We start from the raw sequence: 22,465 nt of genomic DNA, 5'->3' as shown, positions 1-22,465 counted from the left end.
CTGTAAGTAGTGTCTTCAGGAGCCTGGCGTTGCACCCAAGATCTACTGATTGATCTGCAGGCTCCTGTTACAGTCTATGTTCACCTTTAGCAGCATTTTACAAAAAGCAACCAATGCAATTCCATATTCCCTGAATAGAACATACCAGCTCTCCTCCATTCTAGAATGGGGGGGGCTCTCTAGAAAAACTACTGACCCCTTTATCGCCCTCTGTCCTGCTATTTGCAGGGTGGGCTGGGCACTACAATAGTGCACCCACTTGTGGCCACTCCGGGACACATGTGCAGTGTGCTTTCTTCTCTCTAGCTGCAGCGGCTGAGCGGGAAGAAGGGTAATCAAGGGGCCAGTGATTTTTGCAGAGAGACCCTAAACCACAGCTGCATGTGTAATGGGAGCAGGTGCACCATTTGAAAAAAGGAGAAGCACTGGTCTATTTAAGCCAGTCTTTCTCAACCTTTTCAGTTTTAGTCCTTTGTATTAAGTATTTAAATGGCAATAAAACAGTACAGGATTAACAAATCATTTACCAAAGTGAATTGTCTACATAGTCAAGATGTATACATAGGTGACAATAATATACAGTTGGTTCAAATGTAACATCATCATATCCCCCTGAGGGATGTATCACCTATACAGTTTAGACTATGATCTTTAACCCTGAGCAAAGGTCTAAAAGGTGGATCAAAATTGCACCAAAATAATAAAACAGACAATGCAAGAGAGGGAAAATGAGAGACAGAAGGTAAAGGAGGAAAGAGAGGAAAAAAAGAAGGGAAGAATAAAGAAATAAGGAGAATAGTGCACCCGTCCTGGAAACCTGCCGTGCCTCCAGTCCAATATTGACCTTAGGTGTATGCAACTTGCAGGTAAGATAACCAAGGATGCCATATTTTTTCAAACAGGGGTTGTTTATCCCATAGAACAATAACAAGTTTTTTGTGTAGCATGATCCAAGTTAGCTTCAGTTTCATTAAGGCCATAACAATCACGGAGCTTTTCTAAGCCGTAGCAATAGCTATTTTGGCCACCAGGAACATAAAATATATCAAAGTCTGGGTGGATCTTGGGACGTTGTCTACAGGTTAAATGAGCAATGCAATCCAAGGATCTTTTGCAATATTAACCATAATTACCAAGTAGATTAGCAAATGAACCCATATCCAAAAATGCCGGACCTTGGGCAACCTTTTTAACACAGAGGAGCCCTTGAAATAACTTTCCAGTTCCAGAGAACCCCAGCTAAACATTACTATATCTACAACTCATGATACATTGTGTGGTGGTCAGTGGAAAGAATACTCCTTACTCTTGTAGTTAATGGGAAGAATTACAACCTTACAGATAGCTAAAAAGATCAATGGTGTCAGTGGAAACTTATCTGAGAGGCAAATATTGCTCATTGGTCAAGGAACCCCTAGCAACCTCTGGAGGAATCCTATGGCTCTATAGATGCTTGGTTGAGAAACCCCAATTTAAGCAATATGGAATTGCTCAGGAGCCATTTTGCTCCCATAATCTTGCTCACCAGGGATCTAGCTGACACTTTTCTGCCTTTATTCTTCAATATGGACCTTTCTCCATCTAGTCCCTGAATTGGACAGAATATGCTTTATTCATTGGACAGTTGTAAATATATTGTGCAGTCAATAGTAACAGTATTCACGGATCTGCAAGCCTGTACTGGAAAATTGTAGTCATGTCTCCACTCCCCTCCATCTGGCTGACCCTGGGTGGAGACCAGAGGGTACTTCATTTTTAGCAAGTAATGTGTGCTCCCCACCATATTGAATCATCCAGTTCTGCAGTAGTAAGACCTGATTTTATTTTGTGCTATACATTTCACTTCAAATATTTGAAGTTAATAAAATATACATTACAATATTTAGACTACACAACACTTACAGCATTTTCTGGCACTGAATAAAGTTTGTAAGATTTATCACCACTCCACATTATCAGTCTAAAGATGGATTGGACCTAAAAATAAAATGCAGTGCCTGATAATTTATTGTCACAGCAATCTGCAATACCTTATGTTGTAATATTACCAAAATGACAGGGGAAGGAGCTGCTGAACCTCTCTATCCCACTGCATCGCTCACATATCTGCCAAAATACTTCCTGGTAATTCGCTAATTAACTTACTGGCAAAAATGTGAATAAAACCACAGCTAAATCCATAATGTTTCCCTTTCATTTCTTTAAGTACAAGCAGGATGGGTGTGTGTATATGCTTGCAGGAACTTGCTGGTGGGTGTGGAACAGACTTAAAGGAATACTCCTAACTTAGCCTGCACTTTCCTAATCTTTTCCCAGACATTGCAAAGCCACTGACAAACGTATCTGCTTAGATGCTGTTCCCTATTATTTGTTCTCTACATGGGAGTTCAATTAAAAACCATCACATCCAAAAGTAATAATTCACTATTTTGAGGAATTGGCATTTCAATAATTATCTATAATTCCATATAAAAATCTTACTAAATTTGGAAACATTTACCGTAAGCTTATGAATCCAGTAACTCAATAAACATGTACAGTAGCAAATTTAGAAAACTGGCTGCATACTTGCGATTTTTGGTTCAGCTGGACCAGAAACATGAAAATTTATAGCAAAACTTAATGCAATAGGTGCAGAGGACTGTGAATTCATCATATTTAATTAGTCACTCTTGCAAAGTGTTTGTGTGAAGTATATTAGGACTTTTTTTGTTTTGGACAAAGGTCTCCAGCACATCTTCCAACTGCTGATGGGCATCTCTTCACTCCCCCCCGCATCCCCTTTTTTCCAATTTCCAGATCTGATGTTTGTTTGGAGCCAGTTGCACTTAACGTGTTGGACAACATCAGGCCTTACATAGCATTCAACGGTAGGCCTCTAGGACTTTTTCAGACAAAGCTTGAAATGAGGGTTTCTGGGCAAATTATCTAGCTCCTGATGACCATCCCCTCGCCCTCACCAGCCCAACTGCCAGATCTGATAGGGTGTGTGATGCTAGTTGCACTATCAGTGTTTGGACCACACTCACCATAGATATCTTTCTTTGTACTAAATTATACTAAATTGGGCAGAGTGCTGCATGAAGTAATATGGATACTGGTGCATGTGAAAACCAAGACTTTCCGATGTCTTGGAGACTGTGTAGGTGATATCTCAACACTTGTGTTCCTGGGTCTGCTATGACCAAAATTCACCAGTGGAGAGGAACAGAGCTGGGAATGAAGGCAGGGAGAACTCTGTACAAGACACATAGGAAACTGAGAACTGACCCTGGCCTCTTCTATTACTAAAATGTCATATTGGAGGGAAGTGGTCATTTAGTGTTTTGCATTGTGTTTATAGTTTCATAGCTGGTTAGCTTGAATAAAGACATAAGACCATATAGTACTGTATGTGGATTTATGTTTCTCGTTCAACTTCATTGAGTGTCCATGTGTCTTCTTGAGTGACCTGAGACTGAATATTTTCTTTCCAATGTTGGAATCGCCATTAAGATATTTGTATACTGCTATCAAATCCCCTCTTAAGTGTCTCTTCTCCAGGGAGAACAAGTTTAATGTTTGTTTAGCACTACCCCCTTAGTCCTGCATAGCCAGTCAGTTAACATTTTCCACACAAGACATTCATAGACAGAAATCAGGCCTTGAGCATTGGTTTTGTTATTTTATTGTGATGATTAGAACGTGGATGGGGTAAGGGGTGTATAGGATGCCCAAGGGAGCCAAAATCTGGGGACAACTTCCTGAACTATTCACAGCTTCTTTTCTCTGTCACGGTTTCCGCTGGAGTACTAGTCAGCAGCTCCAGTTGTACTACCCCAGACCCAAGATGAACTCCTCTTCACCCAGAAATTTGAAGACTCTTCTCCTGAGCATCTGGTTTCTGTTTCTTTAAATGGGTAACAGTCACTAGCAGAGTGCTAATCTGGTTTCCCACCAGAGTGCTTTTTCCCCTATCTGCCGCTTTTCCCCCTATCTGCCAAGGGGGTGCTGGTGTACTCACTCAGATCCTGTTATGTCATGTCATGTAGAATGGCTGCTGCTGCCAGACCTATCAGCTGGGCTGTTCCTTCCCTGCCATACAAGTGGTCCTCTCTCAGGGGACCAGTGAGTTCTGAGTTTTCCTCCTTTCCAGTTCCAGGCCCCCAGACTGGCCCAATTCCACTAGGCCTCCTGGCTGCCTTGCTCCTCCAGCCTCACATCTTCTTGCTTCTCATTCCTCTCCCACCATCACACTCCTGCTACTGAGCAGGCTCTTCCACTTTTAAGGGAGTCCCAGCCCCTTGCCAAACCTCCTGTCCCTCAGAAGTGCAGCCAACCACTCCTCAGATCCACCCACTGCTTCTAAGGGAGCAGGGGCGGACTGACAACTCATGGGGCCCCAGGCAATAGGGGATCATGGGGCCCCTGTATCCTTGCCCAAACTCAAAAAAGCCTATGAAAAAGGTACCAGGGGCATCTCATGGGGCCCCCTACTGACCCCGGGCCCTCAGGCAGTGCCCGAGTTTCCAAATGGTCAGTCCGCCCCTGGGTACAACCAGCTTTCACCCCCGGTATGCAGCCATGCAGGCTGTGTTTTGCACGGGTACAAGAGCCCATTCATTTGAATGGACTCCCGTGCCCCGTGACACACAGGGAAGAAGCCCCTGCACGTCTTTGGAAAACGCAGCCCGCATGGGAACCTCGGTTCCAAGTACAATTGCGTTTTCCAGTGCAGGCGGCGTGCCATTAGAAATAATGGCACCCGCCCGCAGGTCCGCATTTCTTTGTGCAGGTGGTGCGACTGCATGGATTTTCATACGGATCCGCAGTGCCACCACCCACACATATGTGAAGCTAGGGTTAGGTTTAGGAAGCAATTACCTTTTCACACAGGGCCAGGCAGATTTGGACAGCTTTTTTCCCTTAATAAATGAAATCATCACTTAAAAACTGCATTTTGTATTTGCATGGGTTATCTTGTGTAATAATAACATTTGTCTGATGATCTGAAGTGTGACAAATATGCAAAAAGAAAAAACACTTGCCTGGAAAAGAAGGGAAGAAATGGAGGTAGCAGAGGGACTGACCCGAGTAGTCCTACTAGTAGGTCTCAGCAACCTTCACTGAGGTAGGTCATACAGAAAGTAAGGTGCAGTCAATGTTCACTTGAGCGTTGTGGTCTATCCATGGGTCCCAAACCCTAAGACATTGGGCATGTGTATCTTTTAAGATTGAAGTGAGCTCCTTATGCACCATAATGCTCATTAGCTTCTGTTTTACTTCCCCAACATTAAGAAAGGGTTTTCTCTATGCCCGGGCAAGAATTTGGTGGCGGCTAGAAGCAAAAACCATCATTCTCCTCTGAGTCTTAGATAAGGATGGAATAGGTTCATGCAACAGAGCCTCCCAGGGGTTGCCAGATAAGGCATCATCAAGAATGGATTGAGTAATGCATGGACACATGTCCAGAACCAGATTGCTATGGGGGACGTCCACCAGATGCAGAGGAGCATTGAATGTATTTTCAGTATGATTTAATAAGTTTATGGCTACATTTGTACCTCTGTATTTTGGAAGGGAGATTTGGAAAAAGATCCTGCTTTCTACATCTTTGGTGCATTTCCACAAAAATGCAATCTCCATAGTGATGAATGGCAATGCATATACAATGCCAAAATGCATCACACTGAAATTGCACCTGAATGTTGCCCATAACATGCCGATAATCTATGTGCAGATACTTCTGGAGCCAAAACTGTAACTCTTCAGTATTGGTCAGAGGAGCTGAAAAAAATCCATATGAGTCAGAGAGCAGAAATGAAAAGCCACAGAGAAATAATGTTAATTGACAGATAACCCTATAATTAATTTTGTACATTTGGCAAATGTCACCTTTGAAAAAATATTTTTTTACAGGCAGATTAGAGGAATCTAGCAGAGGAACAATAAAATTTGCAAAAATAATCAAATATATATTTGCAAATTACAGTTTCTTGATGTTCCATTAATTTCTGAAAATGTGCTTAAATTTGCAAAGGGACTTACAGCATCACAAGGGTTAACTCTTTGCCTGGCATCCCTGCAATGCATGGGGGAGATCTCTTTAAACACTAATACTCCCAGCACTGTTTGCCAGCGTGAAATACTCCTGACCAGAAATGTATGGACAGTTTTGGCTCGTGGCCCAATTGCACTTTCCGTGATGGGCTTAATTGGAGTGCCTGGGTTAATTCTCAACCATATTTTTTTATATCAGATGTGTCAGATGATATTGCTCCTCGGCATTAGCGGGCTGTGATTTTGAAGAGGCAGAGTCCATCCTTCAAAGGAATGATGTTCAACATCGTACCTTTAAATAAGAGCCTGCAATTGATTTCTGGGAAGGAGGAGAGACGATCGCTTTGAGAAGCCTGATTGCTACAGTAGTAGAAATAAATGTGAATTTGTGCTGTTCAGTTGCAGTATAGATTGAGGTTATTCCAGTGTGTAGTTCTGTGGCTGCATGCTCAGGGCTTGACTGCTTGGTATGTGTTGAGTGTGAAATGTATTATAATTTATAGCGTATTCAGGGGCGAACTGACAACTCATGGGGCCCCCGGGCAATAGGGGATCATTAGGCCCCTGTGTCTTTGCCCAAACTCAAAAAAGCCTATGAAAAAGGTACCAGGGCATCTCATGGAGCCCCCTACTGACCCCGGGCCCGAGTTTTCAAATGGTCAGTCCGCCCCTGAGCGTATTACATTTTATAGTAATATAATTAAATAACATAACCTGTTATGTCTATCAGAACAACCCATGCTGCCTTCCCAGGGTGCAAAGTGTGTGTCTTCTGCTAGATGTTGTATCAAGTTCTCCCATCACATATAAAGTGAACCTGTGAATAACAAAGCAATGGGTTCACCTAAATGCTTGTTTCTCCCCAGCATAGATTTTCCTTTTGGCCACTGTGCTTGAAGAGAAATACCCTGTGCTTCCCAGTATGGCTAGCATGTGACTCCTTGCCCTTCCCCTGACAAAGTACTCCTTAGCCTTGTAAAAGCTCAGGCTTGACTACTAGATAAAGCTTGCAGCCAGCAGATGGAGCTCTAGGCTACTCTCCACCTATGCACCTGGCTCACTTTACTAATGTGATGTGAATAGACTTTGACCTGAACAGCAGGAGTTCTAGTTACACATACAACAAAATGATTCAGAGAATGGACACACTTTTTTCCTGATTTGCTACACATATATATGGATTTTCAGCTGGGCATAGTGAAAAAATTAGCAGATAGTGCTGGACTTAATAGTATGCCCGTAATCTACTGAAGAATCAGTGTCTTGGAAGCACATTTATGTGAAAAATAAGGAAAAAAAGATATAGCTGCCCTCTAGTTACTATTCAAGAAGGAGCCCATTTGCATAAAAAGGAAATAAGGGGCCCTTTTTTTTTTTTGGCAACACACCCCTTTTTCCATTACCTTTTGGAAATGATCCTCAAATATTCAATTGACCTGTTGGGCAACCTGGACTCTTGGTTTCCAGACATCTTATTAAACCACTAGCTTGACTTTTTATTCATGTCCATACCTGAACAATGGTTCAATGTGGTAGACGTTGGCTACTAAATGTATACATTTTTTTCAAGGTGAAGTTGTGCTGTAAGGAAAGGTATGAATCCCAGCCATTGTATTACTCTTTATTTGTCCCAGAAAGAGTGTTACCACAGCTTTATATTGGACTTTAACTAAACATGATTGTATTTTTGATCAGAAAGATCCACCTAAGTGTGTATATAAATGGGTGAGGTTACATAACACACACATTATCAGCCTGCATTCCTTGACACCCCTTCTGTAAACCTCTGGCCAGTCTGCCGACAGAAGTACATGATAAAGAACTTTCACTTAGGTAGATGCAGGAATAGATCAGCTTTTCTACATCAAGAATTCTCGGATGAAGGGGGGTAAGGTCTAGCAGGTCAACATTTATTGGCATATGCTCCTGTTACTTGCTGCATTTATATCAGACTAGAGGTTCTTAATGTTTGTACAATAATAATGCACTGATGTTCTTTGGATCTGTGTGTACAATTAACACAGCCTCATTCAATTGATACATCTCTTTTTTTTTCTGTTTTAGCAACAAGGGGCTTCCACGTCTGTCTACTGCGCCATCTCCCCGGACCTGGAGGGCCTTGGAGGAATGTACTTTAACAACTGCTGCCGTTGCCTGCCATCACAGGAGGCCCAGCGAGAGGAGACTGCGGAGGCCTTGTGGGAGCTGAGCGAGAGGCTTATCCAAGAACGAGTTGGCAGCCAGTCCAAATAGCAGGGAGCTGATGTTAGGATCAAAACACACGGAGTGGTGTGTGTGTGTGTGTATGTGTGTGTGCGCTAGGAACCTGCCAGCTCTGGAAGCTTTCCAACCCTATCATCAAGAGGGTTTCTATATACCTCTGATACAGATTAACTAGTGTTAAATGGAATAATAGCAGTCACAACATAGTGAAAAATGTTAAGTACTAGAGGGAAATGGGGAATTGTGCGGGGTTAAAGGGACAATATCTCTTTCTTGTACTGAGTTAAGCTGATTTCTTTGTCTTAAATTTAGGGAGATTTCAAAATGCAGCCTTGATTGCAATAAAAGGACAACAAAACGTTGAACGATATCTTCGATTATAAGCAAAGGCGCCTTCCACTTAATTAATTTAAACGTGAATGTAATAACATCGTACAAAAAGCACTGGGTACAGTAACCCTTAACAATCAAAATGACCCTTCATGTTAAATTGTGAACAAACTACGAGCTATTAGCTTTTCTCTGGATTAGTACAGATTGTAGGCATGAACACTTGGGCTGTGTGATCAGTTGATGAGTGATTGGTGAGGGACCAAGGTGACTAGATGCACCCTGATGACAGCTCCTTTCTCCCTGCTCCTACTGTCTTTATTGTGCTGCCCTGCTTGGTACCACAAAGCCTTTTCAAAGAAAACATCATAGCTGGGTCCTCTTCCTACTTGCATGCCATTAGCTCTTTTATTTCTATGGATGAGCTGTATGGTTGGATGGCTGGAGGCAGCCACAAGAATGGCTCACCTATAGGTATTACTGGGGCAGTTGTGCGCCTCCCTGGATGTTTTTCTTTGCAGAGGTTTTCCAGCAAGGAAGGTCATGGGATTGGGGTGGAAAGTAAGTATCTTACCAGGTGGGCTGCTTAGGGGGGGGTTACTAAAAAGAACAAACTCACTAAAGGCCAGGTTGTCTTTAAAGGTAAATGATAAAAAAAGAAAGGTTTTTATAGCTGTGTATAAATATGCCTAGAATATGATTTACTTATATCATCGGGAACAAAATGTGAGAGAAGTTTAAATAAATCACTTACATTATCCTATACCTAGAACTGCAGTAAAAAAACTATTGTATGTTTTATTCCGGGCATTCAGAATAGCTTACCAGATGCACTGTTTAGAATGAAACTGATAAATATATGTGCTTTGATCTTGAAATCCTTTAACAGTCTCTTTATCTCTGATTATTTTTCAGTTTCTAATAAATCTTTTACATTTTACGCTGATAAACTTTGAATAAAATGCTAGCATGATTAAGTTGTTGTTGTCTCCTTTTTCAAGTACAACAGGTCATCATTGATATTTGACATCTATGCTGTCCATAGACAGTAGAGCTTCGCTGAATTACTCTATTGACCACATTTGTACATAGATTAAAGTGGAACTACAGTATGGGTAAAACAAAAATGCCATATATTATAAAGTAGATTTTTTTTTATAAATCTGTCTCAATCTACAATAGTGCCTTTGAAGATTTACAGCCAGGTATACTATCTACACAAATATAAAAGTCAAGTGCCATGTAAAACCGAAATTCACTTTTTGCTGGTAACTGGTGGATTTATTCCACCTTTTGCTTTTTAAGCTATTGAGAGATTTAGTGGTAGACTCTAATGTGGTTTGTGTCTCTACATCTGCTATAAAGCTGTGATGAACGTGTTCCCTTTAGATAACAAGGCTCTCCGTGTACAGTTGTGTTCAAAATAATAGCAGTGTGTTGAAAAAAGTGAATAAAGCTCAAAATCCTTCTAATAGCTTTTATTTCCATACACACAAATGCATTGGGAACACTACACATTCTATTCCAAATCAAAACATGAAGAAAAATATATCAAATTTGTGTTGTTCCTCTAAAAAAAATTGAAGAAAAGTGAATATTAGACTGTTCAAAAAAATAGCAGTGTTTGTATTCTTCTTTACAAACTCAAACATTCACTATATAAACTGAAAAATGTTTGAAGATTTTGCTTTCCTTTGAATCACTTAATGAATATTTTGTTGTATAAGCATTGTTTCTGAGAACTGCTGTACATCTGTGTTGCATGGAGTCACCCAACTTCTGGCACCTGTGAACAGGTATTCCAGCCCAGGATGATTGGACTACATTCCACAGTTCTTCTCTATTTCTTGTTTTTTCCACAGAAACTGCATTTTTGATGTCACCCCACAAGTTTTCTATTGGATTAAGATCCGGGGATTGGGCTGGCCACTCCATAACGTCAATCTTGTTGGTCTGGAACCAAGATGTTGCACGTTTACTGGTGTGTTTGGGGTCGTTGTCTTGTTGGAACACCCATTTCAAGAGCATTTCCTCTTCAGCATAAGGCAGCATGACCTCTTCAAGTATTCTGATGTATTCAAACTGATCCATGATCCCTGGTATGCGATTAATAGGCCCAACACTGTAGTAGGAGAAACATCTCTTTATCATGATGCTTGCGCAACCATGCTTCACTGTCTTCACAGTGTACTGTGGCTTGAATTCAGTGTTTGGGGGTCGTCTGACAAACTGTCTCCGGCCACTAGACCCAAAAAGAACAATCTTACTTTCATCAGTCCACAAAATGTTGCGCCATTTCTCTTTAGGCCAGTCAATGGGCTCTTTGGCAAATTGTAACCTCTTCAGCACGTCTTTTTTTCAACAGTGGGACTTTGCGGGGGCTTCTTGCAGATAGCTTGGCTTCACATAGGCGTCTTCTAATTGTAACAGGACCCACAGGTAACTTTAGACCTTCTTTGATCTTCCTGGAGCTGATTGTTGGCTGAGTCCTTGCCATTTTGGCTATTCTTCTATCCATTCGAATGGTAGTTTTTCGCTTTCTTCCACGTCTTTCAGGTTTTGGTTGCCATTTTAAAGCATTTGCGATCATTTTAGCTGAGCAGCCTATCATTTTTTGCACTTCTTTATATGTTTTCCCCTCTCCAATCAACTTTTTAATCAAGGCTGTTCTTCTGAACAATGTCTGGAATGACCCATTTTCCTCAGAATTTCAGAGAGAAATGCACTGTAACCAGCATGTACAACATTTGCTGCCTTCCTTCCTTAAATAAGGGCAATAATTGCCATCTGTTTTTCAAAGAATGAATGTCCTCACTATTAGAACTCCACACTGATATTATTTTGAACATGCCCCTTTCAATTAGTGATTCAATTCCACAGAATCAGCAGCATGCATGTCATGTTTGTTGGGTCTGTTGGATTTCTATTACTCTACTACACCTGCTAGTAAACTATTTGCCATGTAGAAATATAATTTCTACCAAAAACAGTGATTGATCAGGTTAGTGATGTCTGACTGCTATTATTTTGAACACAACTGTATGTGGAAAATCAAAAGGGGGGTTGTGGAATTGTGTCCAAGTTTCAGCAATGCAACCAATGAGAATATAAGAAGACAACATGAGATTCAAGTCATGAAAAAACTAAAATGTTCATTTGAGGAGGAGTTGGTCTTTATGTGTCATCTCCATATATCTATATAAAGAATTCTGAAGGCTCTGCAGAAGCAGATATTAGCACAAGATATAAGAATTAGCAGAAAAAGCAGATGAGAAGAGTGTGGAGAAGTGATTGTGGTGTGTATACGTCATCACCTCAGTCTGATTTCTTATATTCCTATGTTCTTTAAAGCAGACCTGTCATTAAAAAAAATATTAAGCCCACCATTGTTGATCTCCTGGCTAAAATACTATCCAGCTGTCATGCTGACCCACTAATAGTATAAGTCTCTGACCCTGAGCAAACATGAGAATTATTTTTGTCTTGTGTTGCTTGCAAGCATTGAAGTGAAGTTGGAGATAACCAGACAACTTCAAAGCAGGTAGGCAATGGCAGTCCTTTTATTTACTCATGGAGGTGTATGAAGAAAAGTTCCAAAATGGGTATGCTTGGTCCTGAAAACCAGTGATTGAAGCACTCCAATCAGTATTTCGGGATATACTGTAATTGTTTGATACAGTCCGGAACACACTGCTCTATTCTTTACCAAGCCCTGATGAAGGGGTGCCCTAGGAACCCCAAAACACACTGGCTTCCATTTTTATTTGACTTCAAATAAAAAAACTTTTATGGCTCTAACACACCAGTTTTGGTACCTTCCTTCATACATCTCCAGGCTGTATGAGATAATGGCTAAACCTCAGCCTCTGATCTCCAGAGAACCACCTAAAAGAAGTCCTCTTTACCAAAAGAGAAGCCATATCGGCATCCCTAACTTCACTATATATACAGTATATAGTGCTCCACATGCCAAGTCTTTGTTGACAGGTTTCCTCGAAAGGGAACAATTAAAGTGCCTGTTTGTTGCATCAAAGGTTTAAAATGAAACTATAACCTTTCATATTTTACACTGAACAACCTATCACATTATTTGTGAAAACAGAAAAGTGATCTATCTGATGGGTTCTAATGGTATTAACTAGGAGAAAATCCTCTTCCTTAAAAAAAATTGGCTCCCGCCCGCAGGTCCCACATTTCTCTGTGCGGGTGGTTGCGGCAGCCGGTATTTGTGCGGTCCCACAGCAACACCACCCGCACAGATGTGAACCTAGAATTGTAGTAGCAGTGCTTTGAGGCTTCCTCACCTTCTTCAGGATGAAGGACTGACTAAAACAATAGTACAATAAAAAAGTATTGAAATGATTTCCCTGCAGATCAGTTGCGCCATGTGCAGATGATGACAAACCCTCTTGGGCAATGGTAACCAGCAGCTTCTTTCCCTCTCTTAACAGCTAGTGAGCTAAGAGTGAAATAATAATGTTCTACATAATCTCTTCCTTGATGTACCACCAACCTCCTCTACATTCTCCTTCTTCTTTCACCTTGCTGATGGACAGAAAGTGAGGGAAAGCAGCCCCAATGGACCACATACAGCTGTAAAACCTAACTAGTTAAAATAAAAAAACTTTTGCCTGGAGTTACGATATGGTTCCACTTAATGCCAGCTCCCACTGTATCTCATATTTCTCTCTCCCAATCTGCTTGCTGCTCTATTTATCACAGGAAGCAAGGAGGAAATGTGTACGATTCCACCCATCTTGTCCCATGGGAGTCACATGATCCACCATACCAGCAATTACTTATTATTTCTCCTTCACCCCAGGATTGGCAAGAGAACGAAAGGAGGATTCATTCATTTACATGGGTATTGAACTGTTTTCTGGAGTTCTGATTCAAAGCCAAACTTGAATCAAAACATTATTTATGTATTTATTTATTATTTAATTTTTTGTAGATTGGAAAATAGTTAGAAATTCTAGCTGTTTATTACTGATGGCAGGAGCCAGGGGCGGACTGACAACTCATTGGGCCCCTGGGCAATAAGGGATCATGGGGCACCTGTGTCCTTGCCCACACTCAAACCATGCCCAAAAAAGTTTATGAAAAGGTACCAGGGGCATTTAATGGGGCCCCTTACTGACCCCGGCCCTCGGGCAGTGCCCGAGTTTCCGAATGGTCAGTCCGCCCTTAGCAGGAGCAGACATGAGAACGCCTGGTCTCTTGGGTGAATCCCAAGTGCGTGAAGACCTTCCAAAAAGGCTGAAATGTTTTGAGGGTTGATACCCTCTTTATCAAAGCTCTAGTGAAGAGGGGATAACTCCTCGAAATGCGTCCGCTTTTTTGGAAGGTCTTCATGCACTTGGGATTCACCCAAGAGACCAGACGTTCCAAAGGTACCAGGGGCATCTCATGGGGCCCCTTCTGACCCGGGCCCTCGGGCAGTGCCCGAGTTTCCAAATGGTCAGTCCACCCCTGGTTGCCAGTCGGTGCAAGCCTCTCAAGCACAAGGATTCATTATCCCTTAATTTTTTGGTTCCTGCATGCTTATTTCAGGCCAGGTAAATAGCATTTTTCAGAAGCAAGTCAACAATGGCTGCTCCCTTAAGCCTGGGTTCACACTGATGCGGTGCAGAATTTGCACCGGTATCTATCGCACCCCATTCATGCGAACCGCTTGTTAAGAATGTTATGTTAGCAACACCCCGAAATTGGTTCGCAAAACGGGGTGCGATGTGCAGAATCGGAGCAGGGCTGCTGTTAGAAACCACAGGGCCCCGTACAGCCAACCAGACAGGGCCCCCCCAAAAACACAGTTTACTATGTTTCAGTTATGAATGAACACAGTGAGTGATCATTACCGATGACTCATTGTGTTCATTCAGGAAAGGAAGGGGCTGGTAAATGCAACATATTTACCGTACCTTTCCCAGACCCTCCATCTTGAAGGATCCTATTGTGTGCTTGCAGCTGGTGATGGGAAGCCAGCAGCACGGCAGGGGTAAGGGCACTCGGGGGCATGGACAGTGTATGGTGCACAGTTAGGGTGATGGGTGCGGCAGGGGGGCAATTACTAAAACCGATCACCTGTATGGGTCTCTCTGCAGCAGCTGAAAGCCAGCAGGAGTGAGAGGAGAAGAATCCAGCTTTCAGCTGCTGCAGAAAGAGACATACAAGGGGTCGATTCAAGTAATTGCCCAGTCCCCTCCATACACCATGCTGATCACCCTCCCTGCCCACACCGGATTCACCCAGCTGCCTGGGCCTCATACAGAAGGACTGGTGGTATCCCCTTATCCACGGCCCTGCGCATGCGCGTGAATACCCATGCCAATACGATTCTAGTGTGAACCAAAAAAAGGGTCCTGTACCTTTTTGGTGCGATTTGAGCTCAAATCGCACCGCACAGAATTCACATGTGATTTGCACAGGAATGCGGTACGGTTCCTGTGCGAATCACATGTGATATGCCCAGTGGTGTATTTAGGTTTTGTGCTGTCCTAGGCAACACAAAATTTCCCCCCTCTCCCCCCAAGAGAGATCCTGACATTGACCAACAACACCCCTGCCCCATCCAAGAGAGCCTTCCACTACCATCACCCCCATACACCGGCCACTCCCCTCGCAGTGGGACAGAGAAAGACAGTCACCTTCACAACTCTGGACATCCCTGGGAATGAGAGTCAAGCAGCCCGCAGCTTCTCTCAGATCTCATCTGGTCCCCAAGCTGCATGTGTCCCTTCTTCCATCCCTTCTTCCAGGAGGGTGGTGCTGCCCCCCAGAAAAATGTCGCCCTAGGCAAATGCCTTGTTTGCCTTGTGGTAAATACACCCCTGGATATGCCGCACCGCAGAACCCAACGTCTTTTTCCAGCCTGTGGTTAACTGAGCAAACTCTGACTTTTATCACAGCCTGCTGTGTTTGCCGAACAGCATTAGGAGTCCACAGATCAACTTTTATTTTATCGGGACTCACACTTTAATTCCTTTAAGAATAAACAGCTTTGAGTACTGCCAGCCTAGAGAAATGAAGCCGTTCTCCTCTCTACCTCAGTCATTATTTCCTCCTGCTGGTAAAGGGTGATTCAGTCAGTTTAGAAGTTTGTCAAGGTTGAGTAGTTCTTGTCAGTTGTCCGACCCATAACCTCTGAAATGAAACACACATAATATTAAGCAAGGCAGCCTCTCGCTGATCAATAATCTTGTAAGTGAGAGTCTGCAGGGATCTTCTTTGATGCGAGAGGTATTTAGGGTGTGAAAATTGATTGTCGGAGAAGCTGCAAAACGCATCCTTTTTTTTTTTTTTGCGCACGTTCCTTTGCTTTTTATACTTTCATGTAGGTGGTTTGTCTTAAGGTCGACTTTGTTTGATCGCTATTGAGCACATAAAAATTAGGTTTTCTATACAGCTGTTTTAAGCCATAGCTTTACATGCAGTTTTATTTTCATTTGCATATGAAATTGTTGCTCAGAATTCTATTAGAATACACAAGTGACTTGGAACTCACTATTGCAGGATATGGTAAAGAAAAAAAAAAAAGTAGAGAAAATGAAAAGAAGAGGTTTGCATATAGAAAGCACTTGCTAGAATTTTTTCCACTGCAGAATTTAAATATAAATTAATTGGTTGCCGTAGATAACAGACATTTCCTTTTTTTTTAACACCATATTTAACCACTTGCCCTCCAGAGGATTTACCCCCCGTCCTGACCAGGCCATTTTTTTTTTCCGTTACGGCGCTGTGTTACTTTAACTGACAATTGCGCAGTCATGCAACGCTTCACCCAAACAAAATTTACGGCATTTTTTTCCCACAAATAGAGTTTTCTTTAGGTGGTATTTGATTCCTTGTGCGTTTTTTACTTTTTGCACTATAAATAAAAAAAGACCGACAATTTTGAGAAAAAAAAAAACAATATTTTTGACTTTTTGCTAATAAACTTGTCCAGTAAAAAAATTTAAAAAGATCAAATTTCGCCATAAATTTAGGGCAAATTCTGCGACATGTCTTTGCTAAAAAAAAATCCCAATATGGGTAAATTAATTGGTATATGAGAAAGTTATAGTGTTTACAAATGGTGGTATATATACTGGAATTGTTTTTTTTTTACTAGTAATGGCGGCAATCAGCGACTTATAGCAGGACTGTGGAGGGCATTCTGACGCTGGGGGGAACTGACTTGATGTCATTGACATCCCCAGTGACACCAATGCAGTGATCAGTGCTAAAAAAAGCACTGACACTGTACTATTGGAACGGGATAGGAAGGGGTTAACATATGGGGTGATCAAAGGGTTAACTGTGTACTGGGAGTGTTTTACTGGGAGGCGATGTCTGTGTGCTTCACTGTAAGCACACTGCTTTGGATGGCTGTGCTGAGCTATTAACCTCTTCCCAGACAGTGTCATTGGCACAGTGCACAGTAATAAATCTGATCACCATATTAGTGTTAGTAGCGAGGTCAGTGTCTGTATGCGCCAGATTGCTCACCACACAATCGTAGTAATGCTGATCACCGTCATTACCCATATAGCATCTATAGCTATGTAAATTAAGGTATATGTAGTTTGTACACACTATAACTTTAACACAAACCAATTAATATACACTTATTGTAATTTTTTCTTTACCAAAGACATGTAGCAGAATTTTGCCCTAAATTTTTGAAGAAATTAGATTTTTTATAACAGAAAGTAACATTTTTTTTTCAAAATGTTCTGTCTTTATTCATTTAAATGATAAAAAAAAAATAAAAAAACCCAGTGGTGATCAAATACCACCAAAAGAAAGCCCTATGTGAGTAAAACAATTATATAAATTTTATTTGGGTAACAGAATTTTGCCCTAAATTTTTGAAGAAATTAGATTTTTTATAACAGAAAGTAACATTTTTTTTTCAAAATGTTCTGTCTTTATTCATTTAAATGATAAAAAAAAATAAAAAAAACCCAGTGGTGATCAAATACCACCAAAAGAAAGCCCTATGTGAGTAAAACAATTATATACATTTTATTTGGGTAACCATGTTGCATCACCGAGCAATTGCCAGTAAAAGTGGCTTGGTCATGAAGGGGTAAAACCTTCCAGAGGTCTAGTGGTTAAGGAGGAAAACATGGGGAAATGTACATGTATTGCAGAAATGTTTTTTTTCTTACCTAAACAAAAGCCTCAAATAAACCCAGTGAAGTGACTGGCCTCTGTGCAACACAGAGGTGAAACAGCCTCCTTCATAAGTTGTACTTTTTTATCTGTAGCACTCTCTTCTTTACATCAGTAAAACGTCCAGAATTTACACATCGCACCAATCAGGGAAGACAGCTGAGTGGAACCTGAGACCTGAGTGGAAAGAATGGACACACTCCCCTCTACACAGTCTCATAGGGAAACATGTACGGCTGAGACTCAATCACAAGATGTGTGTTGGAGCTCCCCTCCGCCTTCCCCTAGATCTCTTGGAGTCAACACAACTTGTCAGAAATGACAGATAGCAGAGAAATGAGGAAGCAGAAAGAAATCACACCCTGTGCTTTGGAGTGAGGCAAGTACACACTATAGAGGGATGTGCTTTGCTCATTTTTCGTGTTAGAGGTTTGCAACCACTTTAATGCTACATTCACACAGGTGATTAGGGAATAGACAGAGGACTCCTGTGACAGGTATATGGGAACAGCTGTGGCTGGCAAACCTGCACAAATGAATGACAGGCTGACAGTGGCATATGTGCGCGGATGTTTGTATATAATAGGGACAGATGACCTGCATGCAGAATGATTGTGTCCACTCTTGATAGTGTATATCAAGGTAAAGAGCATAAAAAGCAGTACATACACACATATACTGTATATATACATATATATATATATATATATATAAAGCACTCTATTCTTTGAAAGATCATGCCAAGACTAGAGCCGTGGCTAGATGTATTCTGTTCCACATTTCTCCAAACTCCTATATCACGGCTGGGTGGTTGGGAATGTACATTGCAGCTTCACTACTGTCTCTCCGGCTGATGTCTCACAAATTAGCCCCATGCTTCAGATGAGGAGACCTCTCTGGCAGGGAGCTGCATGGCAGTAAAGCCGTCACTGTTATAGATGGGCTGGCAGTAGAGCCCACTTGGCTATTTGTTGTATAGTCTGCAAGAAGAATGATGTGCAATGTATCAGTGGACTGATCTGTACATTTACAATGAGGGAGGAGAAGAGGATCCTGTCTAACAGAAGAGACATCTGGAAATCAGCTAAAAAAATATGACAGACGTTTCAGCCACAGCACCTCACTAGTAATGACAAGAAAATGACTCACACAGTATATGCTGTAACCGTTAACCATAGACAAGTATGCAACAATATTTAAAGAGTAACTCCGTTTCCGGTAAAAAAAAAACCTAGCAAATAAAAAAATAAATAAATAAATATATATATATATATATATATATATATATATATAAAACTCTCGCTCTCTCTATATACACACACTGTGTATATACAGTTGCAAGAAAAAGCATGTGAACCCCTTGGGATTACGTGGAGTTTTGCATGATTTGGGCATAAAATGTGCTCTGAACGTCATCTAAGTCACAACAATAGAAGAACACAGTCTGCTGAACATAATACTACACAAACATTAGATGTTGCCATGGTTTAATTGCACATAACATGTAAACATTCACAGTGCAGGGAGGAAAAAGTATGTGAGGCCCTAGCTTAATGACTTCTCCCAGAGCTAATTGGAGCCAGGAGTGAGCCAACCTTGACTCCAATCAGTGTGATGATATTGGATGTGTTGCTAATAGCTGTCCTGCCCTTAAAAAACACACACCTGTTTTGGGTTTACTGGTTTCAAGAAGCATTGTCTGATGTGAACCATGCCTTGCAGAAAAGAGCTCTCAGAAGACCTACGATCAAGAATTGTTGATTTGCATGAAGCTGGAAAGGGTTACAAAAGTATCTCCAAAGCCTTGATGTTCATGTGTCCACGGTTAGACAGACTGTCTACAAATGGAGAAAGTTTAGCACTGTTGCTACTCTCCCTAGGCGTGGTCGTCCTGTAAAAATGACTGCAAGAGCACAGCGCAGAATGCTGCATGAGGTAAAGAAGAATCCCAGAGTGTCAGCTAACGACCTACAGAAATCTCTGGCACATGCTAACATTTTTGTTGACACATCTACAATAATGAAAACATTAAACAAGAATGGAGTACATGGGAGGACACCACGGAGGAAGCCATTGCTGTCCAAAAAGAATATTGCAGCACGTTTGAAGTTTGCAAAAGAGCACCTGGATGTTCCACAGCACTACTGGCAAAATATACTGTGGACAGATGAAACCAAGATTGAGTTGTTTGGGAAGAACACACAACACTATGTGTGGAGAAAAAAAGGCACAGCACACCAACATCAAAACCTCATCCCCACTGTAAAACATGGCGGAGGGAGCATCATGGTTTGGGGCTGCTTTGCTGCCTCAGGGCCTGGACGGATTGTTGTCATTGATGGGAAAATGAATTCCAGAGTTTATCAAGACATTTTGCAGGAAAACGTACGACCATCTGTCCGCCAACTGAAGCTCTGCAGAGGATGGGTGATGCAACAGGACAATGACCCAAAGCATACAAGTAATTCAACAAAACAATGGCTGCAACAGCACAGAATACGCCTTCTGGAGTGGCCCAGTCAGAGTCCTGACCTCAACCCGATTGAAATGCTGTGGCATGACCTTAAGAGAGCGATTCACACCAGACATCCCAAGAATATTGCTACACTGAAACAGTTTTGTGAAGAGGAGTGGTCCAAAATTACTCCAGATCGTTGTGCAGGTTGGATCTGCAACTACAGGAAACGTTTGGTTGAGGTTATTGCTGCCAAAGGGGGGTCAACCAGTTATTAAGTCCAAAGGTTCACATACTTTTTCCTCCCTACACTGTGAATGTTTACATGTTATGTGCAATTAAACCATGGCAACATCTAATGTTTGTGTAGTATTATGTTCAGCAGACTGTGTTCTTCTATTGTTGTGACTTAGATGAAGTTCAGAGCACATTTTATGCCCAAATCATGCAAAACTCCACCTACCAGCATGTCTTTGGAGTGTGGGAGGAAACTGGAGTACCCAGATATATATATATATATATATATGCAGGGCTTTTTTTCTGTGGGAACATAGGGGAAAGCAGTTTCGGCACCTCCAGCACTGCATGTATGTAATAGCAAAGGGTGCTGGGGTGTGCTGGAGGATCTATTGTTGCTGCAGGGGGTCAGTTGTTACTGGGGGGATTCTACTATTCAGGGAGGGGTCTATTGATGCTGGCTGATGGGAGAGCTATTGCTGCTGGCAGGGGTCTATTGTTGCTGGCGGGGTATTTTGTTGCAGATAGGGTCTATTGTTTCTGTGGGGGATCTATTGTTGAAAAGGTGGCTGTATTGTTGTTCGCTGCGGGGGGGGTCTATTATCATTAAAAAAATCCACATTTTTTTAGCACTACAAAATGATATTTGATCCTGTATTCTCTAAAAGGGGAGGTGCTGGGAGGTGGGTAGAGAGTGAAACCAAGAAACGGTGCTCAGAGGGTAGGGGAGCGGAGACAAGGGGTGTCTCAAAAGGGGGAGTTCCTGGAAATATTTTCTGAGAAAAAAAGGCCTGTATATTATACAGTATATACATCCTTGGTGTGCAGAAGCTGTTGAGAAACATAATTTCCTGCTTGTGTGATTGGCTCATTGATTTTCCCAAAAGTCAAGATTTTAAGCATCCTCTGCAATAGGGATTTTAGGCAAGTCAGATTTTAAGCATCCTCTACAATAGGATTTCAGGCATTGTCTGCAACAGACATTTCAGTTTTGGTGAGATACATCTAAGGAAACACTATCCATGCAGCCTTTCTCATTAGAACACTGAGAATGCCCCAGGTGATCATAATGAACCAGGTCCTTCCATTCAGAATCAGCATCAAAAGGACATGGTAAAGCAAACAGCTATTTCTTCTGAGCAACAAAAGGTAAGAATCTGCAATAAAGTTTGTTAAAATCCCTGCAATTTACATAGAACACCCATTATTATTTTTTTTTCTCAACAAGAGTGTAGGTACTCTTTAATGAATTGGTGGGAGAAGCACATGGGCTGCCACTTCTTTAAAGTAAAGTTCCAGCTGAAGAAAAGAAAAAAAAAGCAGCTGCAAAAACTGTAGCTGCTGACTTTTAAAATACAGACACTTACCTGTCTCTCCACCCAGCGGTGTACTCGCCACAGCTGGTTTTACTGGCCATCTTCTCTCCCTGGCGCCAGCATTTTTAGTGTGGGCACAGCTTATGGCTTCACAGCCAGGTGCCCATTGCGCATGCGAGAGTAGCGCTGCACATTGTAAATGGCTCCATAGTCTTCTGGGACCTGTCATGTGTCCTAGAAGACTACGGGGAGGTAGGGAGGGAGGACAACTTCCGCTTCCAATTGCCTAGGCGATCGCAGTGGAAGTGGGAGCAGGTACCTGTCAAATTCGGGTACCCACTCCCCAAAGGTGTCACTCCTTAACGGGGAGCGGGGGACGATGCATTAAAGCGGAACTTCACCTTTTGGATGGAACTCTGCTTTAAATGCCTGCTGTCTGGCAGCCATGCTGGTCCTCTGGCTTCAATACTGCCATGGACTTAGAACCAGTATGTAGGTCAGGAGCTCATGCTAAAATAACCCTTAAAGAAGATGCTGGCAGCCCATAACTTTAATCACTGCCACAATGGTATTCCCTGGCAGGTGCAGGTATCCGACACTTCTGGGTGTGTCAGTTTCCTTAATTGGTAATAACTACCAAGGGGTACAACCAGGGGCGGACTGACAACCCATGGGGCCCCCGGGCAATAGGGGATCATGGGGCCCCTGT

At 42.0% G+C, this 22,465-nt stretch overlaps 1 protein-coding gene across 1 annotated transcript in view; it reads left to right on the top strand.

Annotated features, from left to right (window-relative positions):
- The window catches only part of WWOX (WW domain containing oxidoreductase), a 1,232,324-nt gene extending 1,222,755 nt beyond the window's left edge, over positions 1-9,569 (top strand). Inside the window, exon 10 of the mRNA XM_089689818.1 lies at positions 8,104-9,569. Within this exon, the coding sequence (XP_089545944.1) occupies positions 8,104-8,292 (189 nt within the window). The 3' untranslated portion in view covers positions 8,293-9,569. The remainder of the gene's footprint in view (positions 1-8,103) is intronic.
- The last annotated feature ends 12,896 nt before the right edge of the window (positions 9,570-22,465 follow it).

Source organism: Staurois parvus, unplaced genomic scaffold (assembly GCF_062004578.1).
Source record: "Staurois parvus isolate SC_StPar_1 unplaced genomic scaffold, SC_StPar_1.0 ptg000498l, whole genome shotgun sequence".
Classification (NCBI taxonomy): domain Eukaryota; kingdom Metazoa; phylum Chordata; class Amphibia; order Anura; family Ranidae; genus Staurois; species Staurois parvus.
This window is presented reverse-complemented; position numbering and strand designations above follow the sequence as displayed.